This window comes from Myotis yumanensis, unplaced genomic scaffold (genome assembly GCF_028538775.1).
Source record: "Myotis yumanensis isolate MYYU_CA2020_CCGP unplaced genomic scaffold, mMyoYum1.0.hap1 SCAF_8, whole genome shotgun sequence".
NCBI lineage: Eukaryota > Metazoa > Chordata > Mammalia > Chiroptera > Vespertilionidae > Myotis > Myotis yumanensis.
In genome coordinates this window covers 14,683,163-14,692,008 of record NW_027223759.1, presented here as the reverse complement: position 1 = coordinate 14,692,008, position 8,846 = coordinate 14,683,163, and the positions used below count along the sequence as shown (strand labels likewise).

The 8,846-nt window shown below is 43.9% G+C and overlaps 1 protein-coding gene across 2 annotated transcripts; it reads left to right on the top strand.

The window, feature by feature from the left end:
• The first annotated feature begins 5,467 nt into the window (after positions 1-5,467).
• Positions 5,468-8,421, top strand: LOC139015528 (gamma-crystallin F-like). Of its 2 annotated transcripts, XM_070423293.1 has the most exons (4): positions 5,468-5,476; positions 5,561-5,803; positions 7,877-7,879; positions 8,149-8,421. In XM_070423293.1, exons 1-4 carry the CDS (start codon positions 5,468-5,470, stop codon positions 8,419-8,421), a joined length of 528 nt encoding a protein of 175 aa, XP_070279394.1. The 2 variants fall into 2 exon arrangements, with proteins under 2 accessions (XP_070279394.1, XP_070279393.1); XM_070423292.1 differs by lacking the exon at positions 7,877-7,879.
• Positions 8,422-8,846: the final 425 nt, after the last annotated feature.

The following is an 8,846-nucleotide window of genomic DNA, read 5'->3' as shown; positions in this document are numbered from 1 at the left end:
GAGAGGGAAAGACAGGCAGAGAAACATCAATGTGAGAGAAACATATCAATTGGTTGCCTCCTGCATGAGCCCTGACTAGGACCCCGGCCAGAGAGGAGCCTGCAACCAAGGTACATGCCCTTGACCGGAATTGAACCTGAGACCCTGTGGTCCAAAGGCTGACACTCTATCCACTGAGCAAAACTGGCTAGAGCCACATTACTATTTCAAATAGATGATATAGTGTGCCATAACACATAAAAATTCTTTTGCTATAATAGAACAATCTCAAATCTAAAGGCACATTGAAGAAAGCCGTAATTTTGGGAGCCCTTTGATTGAAGTTAAATCTGCTTGCTCACAAGCAAAGCCCTGCATATTAAAAATATTTTTCAGCCCTAGCCGGTTTTGCTCAGTGGATAGAGCACCGGCCTGTGGACAGAAGGGTCCCGGGTTCGATTCTGGTCAAGGGCAGGTACCTTGGTTGCGGGCACATCCCCAGCAGGGGGTGTGCAGGAGGCAGCTGATCAATGTTTCTCTCCCATCGATGTTTCTAACTCTCTATCTCTCTCCCTTCCTCTCTGTAAAAAATCAATAACATATATTAAAAAAATATTTTTCATTCTTTTCATTAGTAAAGAATTTGTTTTTAAGTTGAAATTTTCCCTCCAAAGCAAAAACCTCCCATAATCTTACTACTTTACAGATTCTATATATAAAGAAGTGGAGGGAGTCCTTCTGATTTCTTCTTCATTACTAACACTTGTTTACACGGTGAACACCCTTTTCAAAGTTTTCCCTCATTTTGTGGCTATCTCATAAAACACATGCTCTCCCCCCCCCCCCCCCCACACACACACAAATGGAATCATGTTGTGTATATTATTCTGCAACTTGCTTTTAACATGTGATATGATATGGACATAAATCTAGGTCAGTCCCTTATTCTGTTAAGCAGAAGCATTGTATTCCATTGTTTGGAGGGTCCCTAAATTATTTCACCATTTATCTGCTGGTGACGGGCTTTTCCAAAGTTGGTTTTACAAACAAGGCTGCAAAGAATATTGTACATATACCTTTATCCACGCATGTCATAATTTTTGGAGGATGGAGACCTAAAAGTGAGACTGCCTGCTCACAGCACAAGATATTTTTATTTAAAAGACTCTGCCCAACCTGGGCAGTGTTGGTCAGTGATTGAGCATGAACTTATTATGAACTAGGAGGTCATGGTTTTATTCCTAGTCCAGGCACATGCCCAGATTGTGGGCTCAATCCCCAGTGTGGGGCATGCAGGAGGCAGTTGATCAATGAGTCTCTTTCATCATTAATGTTTCTATTTCTCTCTCCCTCTCCCTTCCTCTCTGAAATCAATAAAAATATGTTTAATAAATAAATAAATAAATAAATAAATAAAAGACTCTGCCCAATTACTAGCCACCAGAAATTATAACTTCTTTGAGTTAGAGTCTGCACCATTTATTGAGCAGCTGCCATAGGCTTGCCAGATGTGGCACTGGGGATGAAAAAAACAATTTATGTATAAGGCTAGGGTACTAGCAAAATGAATTTTACAATGTCCCCCTCATGCTTTGGAGACATTTTAACAATGACCCAGAGCTACAAAAGCTTCTGTGCCAAGAGGGCTTGAGACTCACATATAAATCTTCTCAGGAAGAGAAATTCTAATAACAATACAAACATTTTGTAAATGACTTACTTTCTCTCATGCAAAATTACAATGGGCTTGCAACCCAGCATGAAATGGCGGTTTTTTTCCTTAGAATTCCAAAAGAGGAATGTGAGAAACCAGCCTCCAACCACATTTTTTACGGTCAGTTTGTGCCTTTACTTCCATAAAGGGTTCTGAGAATAATAACGACGGGTGATAGTTAATGGCAGACAAGGATGAAGAAGCTTGAGTCATACTACTTCAGTTAAAATGGAAATGTCATGTGACAAAGAAGAGTACAACAGTTGTAAAACTGTCTAGTATTTAACGAAGAACACTATATATTTTCCAGTTTTGAGCTACAACTGCCATAAAGTTTTAAATGTACAGCATAACGACTTGGCTTATGTATAAGAAACATTATCTTGAAAGTGAAAAAATTAGCTTGATCCAAGTAGCTTTTACACTAGACAAATTAAACCTATTACTTACAACACCTGTGAAAAAACTGAGATTAAGTTAAATTAAATAACATGGCCAGGGTCCCACAGTTAGAAGAGGCAAGGATGAGACTGTAGTTCAGGTTTGTTCCAGGTTCTTAACTGCTATGCTGGCCCTAATATGGGGAGTTCAATGGAGAAATAATTTCTGAAATAACCCTAGGATAGGATTTTGAAACATTATAACAAACAGATCCCCTATACAAATGTTCGCTATATTTTTCATATTCTTTAAATCAAGTGGTTCTCAGTATTTTAGATTTCCCAGACCAATGGGGACCAACATAGGATCACCAATTTTAATGATCCAAGGTCATTTAAAATTAAAAACAAAACAACACAAACGTGAAACTAAGCACCATCTATTTGTACATCCTTTTATAAAAGAAAAAAAAAAACATTTACAAAAGGAGATTTTTAACCCCAAAACACACAAGTTGCTAATAAAGTATGGTTCAGACCAAGAGAGAATGCTTGAGAACTTTGACGTATAGTTTTTTGTTTTAATTTGGTAAAAACTGATAGAAACTGAGTAGAGTTGGAAAACTCTTGTTTGTGGTTGCCACTCAATACCTCCAGAGGCCAGGGAGATGATGTAAATAAGTGAAACAGCCTCCTATAAGACAACAAGGAGTGATGGGGAGTGAAGGGAAAGTGTAGACTAACCTAAAACATTACAAAAACAGCCCAGCCAGCATGGCTCAGTGGTTGAGCATCGACCTATGAACCAGGAGGTCACATGCCCAGGTTGTGGGCTCGATCCTCAGTGTGTGTCATGCAGGAGGCAATTGATCACTGATTCTCTCTCATCATTGATATTTCTCTCTCTCTCTCTCTCTTCCTCTCTGAAATAAATAAAAAAATATTTTAAAAAATTACAAAAAACAAAATATCTAAACACTGTGCCAACCAAATAAAACACATCTCCAGGTCCACAGCCCTCGGGGTTACCAGTTCTCATCATGAAAACTGGGAAGAGCCACAAACAATGAACATCACAGTAGTCCCCCACGAATCCTCTAAGTCTAACCCCATGAAATTCCCTGGTTTCGTGTGAGCCCACAGAACCCAACCATGAAGCCTGAAGCTTGGAAAGAGAGGAGAAGAAACCCAACAATGACTAATATAAAATTTTCTCTCCATCCCAGTGGAGACAAATAAGACTTAGATTCATAAACTATTTTGAATTATAGAAAATAAGAAAGTGCTATTTCTCAGATACGTCATTTTGTAGACTATTTACTCCAATTACACAAACCATTGCCCTGCATGCAGCAAACTCCTAACCTGAACTAGTTTCTTTCTCCTTCACTTTTGTTTGAAACCACCTGAATGTTTAGGGAGTGACAAAGGGTTACTTACTTCCTGGACTGGAGCTCAGACAACAGAGATCCTGTTCCTTATCCCCTGTTCTCCCTCCAAAGACAGTCCCCACCAGTCATTCCCAACAGCTAGCATGGAGCACTGCCCCTATGCTGCAGGTGTAAGGATTCTCAGGTCTTAATGTATGTTCACTCAGCACACTAAGTACAACCTGGAGCTTAGGTCTAACTCACATTTGTCACTCCCAGAATTGTCTGGAGAGCATTGAAATCAGGCCACATCTTGGCCCAAGCCATATACTTTTCAGTTCTATGAGAAGGGTAGGGTTTTCCCCCTATTTTCCCCCCAGGCTGAAATAAAACCTTCTCTCTTCTTAGTTTCTGAAAAAATAAGCTCAAAGACCCTTATTTCAGTGCCCCAAATGTATCTTAAATTTCAGTTGTAACTGGTTAGCGGAGGTGGTGGTCCCCACAGACACCCCACCACCACCACCTTCTCCCCCCCCCTCCACCCCCCACCCCCACACACATACTCCTCTATAAGCTCTCTGGGACTCTTTGCATTTGGTTCTCTCTCATCTTTTACTGTTTTCATCTGTCAACACTCTTCCCACAGAAACAGTTCTCAGCAAAATGATGATGTAAAAAATTTTTAATTATTCTATTTTTTAAATTTTTAATTAAAATGATGATTTTTATTCTTTAGATTCTGGCTGCTTATTTTTCACTATAAGTAACTTTGGAAACACATGCCTTTATGTAGTGAATAACAAGTACTGAACTCATCATATTGTACACAATTGGTGTTTAATTGAATAAATCTCGACTTAACAAAGATTGATGACCCAAGTCAGGACAAAGCATTTCCAAGAGACAACATAGGATTCAGGATAATTCTTTGAGCATGAAAGAGGCTAAAGGCACCGGGCATCTTCCACTCTAGTGCCAGGCCGAGAAATACTTCCTAAACTCTTCCCAGAGGCCCAGCTCTAGATCTTCATCCCACCACCCACCCCATTCCAGCTGGAGCTCTGGGGCCCCTGTAACTAATTTCCTGTGAGTCAAAAGCCTCCTGCCCTCTAGTCCCCCAGAGAACAAAGGTGCATCTAGATCCCTCCAGAAAGCGTTTCTTGGGAATTTGGTTTTATTTTTTAAGGATCTAGTAGGCCATCTATTTTTTGTTTTGTTTTGTTTTTAAACATATTACTTTTTCTTTATTTCCTTAAACTTAGAAATGTCCCTTTTAGTTCATCTTTCTGAGGTTAAGCATTTTAAAGCTTAATCCCTTTTGACTCACAATTAGTCAAGATAACACATCTAATCCTCGTCTACTTCCCCGTGTGGCTGCAACAAAATGAAAACCAGACCCAACACCGAAGCTCTGGGCTTGCTGTGTTCGTGTGGTTCTGTTTGTTTGCTTACCACGCTGAAAGCGTGAAATCCTGTGAACTCCCTGGGTCAACATCCCAATTTCCTACCCTCTTTAGGGAGGAAGTTGTCTTAAAGGACTAATTTGAAATTCAACACTCAGTGAAAGTCATTTTCTTCCTGGTAATTAGTATTCAATGTTGCACCTAAGCAGTACGATCATTTTACAGATTATCTCACATAAGAAGGCCCTGCCTTTTTTTTCCTCTCCCACGTACACTTTTTTGTTTTTCCCCAACCTATACAAACAACAGTGTAGACTATATACGAAAAGGCTGAAGCTCCGCTTCTATTATTAAATAGACAATGCCCCCAAAGACTTTTTTTTCCAAATACACTCCACAGCATCAACCAATAATAGCGACTCGAATACTCCAGAGAGAATGGGACCAGCACCCACAATAAGGCCCCTGGACTATGACAGCAAAGAGAACAAAGCGAACACGAATTGCCCTCCTCACCCGGGGCCCCTTTTGTGCTGCTCCTGCCAACGCAGCAGCCGGCTGCTATATAGACCCGCTGCCCGCTGCCGCCCCTCCACCGACCCGCACGTCCATCCACCAGCCATGGGGAAGGTGAGCCGGGCGCGCAGGCCGGCGGGGGCCCCTGCAGACCCGGCGGGACCCGGGCCGCTGAGCCTCTCCTTCCCTTCCTTGCAGATCATCTTCTATGAGGACCGCGGCTTCCAGGGCCGCCGCTTCGAGTGCAGCGGCGACCACCCCAACCTGCAGCTCTACCTCAGCCGCTGCAACTCCATCCGCGTGGACAGCGGCTGCTGGATGCTCTATGAGCGCTCCGACTACCAGGGCCCCCAGTACTTCCTGCGGCGGGGCGACTACCCTGACCACCAGCAGTGGCTGGGCCTCAGCGACGTGGTCCGCTCCTGCCGCCTCATCCCCCAGGTGAGTCCGGTCCCGGTCCCTCTGCGCCCTCCAGTCACACCCCCGCTCACTCACCCTGCAGGGCCGTAGCCTGCTCTTTCTGGCTGTAATGTTCTCTTTCCCTTTATTAATATCTTTAAGGTTTCTTCCACTGAAAAAGTATGCGATGCAATGCTTTTTTAAATTTTATTTATTTTTATTTCAGAGAGAGGAAGGGAGAGGGGGAGAGAGATAGGAACATCAATGATGAGAGAGAATCCTTGATGGGCTGCCTCCAGCACGACCCCCACTGGGGATGGAGCCTGCAAGCCGGGCATGTGCCTTGACCAGTAATCAAACCGAGACCTCCTGGTTCATAGGTCAGGGCTCAACCACCGAACCACGCTGGCTGGGCTGTGATGGATGGCTTTTAATTGAAAATTTTATTTCACTTTGTTAAAATTAAATTGACCTCCATTGGGCAAAAGGACGGCACGATATCGTTCAGAGTGTCAAGGCCCACAGGTGGTGACTGAGCAACTCCTTACTACCAGGCGGCCTTAGGATAGTGCCTGGGACTGTTTCTCTCTTTTCTTCATCTGTAAAATGGGGCCACTGGGAGTCACTAATTCCTACAGTTCTCAAGAGGATGAAAGCAACTTATCTTACACATGACAGGCCACTCCTCCCCCCAAATATAAACCCTCCAGTCCTGCCTTTTTATTGGGCAAAACAGGTCACCAACAACGTGATTCCAACAGCTCCTGCAAAGCCCTCTCTTACCCGAACCACGCTCCAGCAGCCTGAATTCCACCCTTAGGGATCCTCTAATTTGCCTATGACAGAGTCTTGGGGGAAATGTACCACTTTTGTGAAGTTTGAAACCCCCTCCAAGGGCCTTGATCAGACCCAGACAGCCATGAGGAGCCTGGAAATCGGGGCACACCCTTAGCAGCCCTGGCTCTTCTGATCACAGACTGCAAGCTCTGGCCTTCGTTTCTCATGAAAGAGGAAAAGGCTGATAATGTTGCTCCACAGGTGCCAGGATCAAATTAGGAAACGTACCTGTGAGTCCTTTACGGACCACGGAAGATGCATTATCACAGTCTTTTATTCGGCAGAATGAATTGCTGATGAGAGCCTTCCGTGGCAAAGAGGATTTCATGGTGGAAGAAGGAAGACGCTGAATGGGTACCTGCTGGGTAGGAACAAGCAGATAAAAGAACAAGGGCTCAAGGAAAGACAGGATTGGCCCAGCACTAACCGCTTACCTTTCCATTTCTCCAAAGGTTTTATAATCTCTTGATCTGTAAAGGCCTCTTTCATAATCTTGAGCTTCCATTTGTATTAATTACCTAAAACTGCTTTGCCGGAACATATATTGGAGCTGAGAACAGAAATCTAATCTTTATGATGGTGCCCACTTGTCAAAATTTTAAGAGTAACAGGACTTAAGTAGAACAGAAGATATTAAGGAATTGCCTATGCATAATTGCCACCAGTCTGTGCCTGACTTTGGGGAAAGCAATTTGACTTTTTCTGTCCCTAGCCTCTTATAATACTGTCAAGAGTCAAAATAATGCCTGGCTGGTGTGGCTCAATGGTTGAGATCAACCTATGAACCCGGAGATCACGGTTCGATTCCCAGACCGGACACATGCCCTGGTTGCGGGCTTGATCCCCAGGAGGAGTCATGCAGGAGGCAGCCCATCAATGATTCTTTCTCATCATTGATGTATCTGTTCCTCTCCCCGTCTCCCTTCCCTTCTCTGAAACCAATAAAAACAAATTTAAAAAAACAAATATAATGAACTCTTTTAAAAGAGTCAAAATAATGCCATTTGGCAGTGATATATTTGTCTTTTTATTTTCTATTATTTTATATCATCCAGTATGCAGAGCCCCAGAAGACCATACGTCTATGAAGGAGAGAGCAAACCAAATATATAAAAGTGTTATTTAAAAATGGTACTAAAGCTCTGGCCGAATGATTCAGTTGGTTGGAGTATCATTCCGTACATTGATGTTTTTCTCTCTCTCTCTCCCCGCTTCCTCCCTCTATACATATCCTTAGGTGAATTTTTTTTTTTAAAGGATGGTACTAAATAGAGCCAGCATGTATGGTCGATATAGGTTATGACCCAAAAAACTCTAGGGAGCACCATTCATCTCATGGGCTCCATGAATACTGACTTTTTGAGTTTTAGAGTGTACACCCTCTCCAACTGTACACAGCAGCCCTGGTAGCGGAAGTCTCTTTCTTTAACGTGTTCAGCTTTGATACAGAAAAGATAAAGACATGTCTACCTCCCCAGAGTTGTGTGGGATTGGTTGCTACCGGCTGGGTTTTCTGACTTTTCCTCGTCGGCCGATTGCTGAATCCACAGAGCAGCTCCCACAGGATCAGACTGTATGAGAGGGAGGACTGCAGAGGCCAGATGGTGGAGATTGCGGAGGACTGCTCCTCTCTCCAGGACCGCCTGCGCTTCCAGGAGGTCCACTCCTGCAGCGTGCTGGAGGGCTGCTGGGTCCTCTACGAGATGCCCAGCTACCGGGGGCGGCAGTACCTGCTGCAGCCGGGGGAATACAGGCGCTCCCACGACTGGGGGGCCGCCAGCGCCCGAGTGGGCTCCCTGAGGAGGGCCACGGATTTCTATTGAAAGGTTTTTCCTCTATCCTTTCCTCCCTCTGGAAGCTAATAAACTATTTCCTGTGTGTTTCATGCAGCCATGCAGTCCTGTTTTCCTTTCAGGCTCCTTGGAAGGGCTCAGCAAAAATCAAGCTGGAATAATGTGCACTCTCTTACACGTATTAGAGGAAAGGGTGGTGTGGGGAGCAGTTAGGAGCACAGCCTCTGGGGCCAGAATGCCTGGGTCAAGTCCACGTCCCAGCTCTAGGTGACCGGGCAAGCTACTTAGCATTTCTGTGCTTTCACTTCCTAATTTGGAAAATTTGGGGTAACAGCCCTGTTCAGTTCAGTTGGTTGGAGCATCATCCCTTACACCAGTGGTTCTCAACCTTCCTAATGCCGCGACCCTTTAGTACAGTTCCTCATGTTGTGGTGACCCCCAATTACATTGTTACA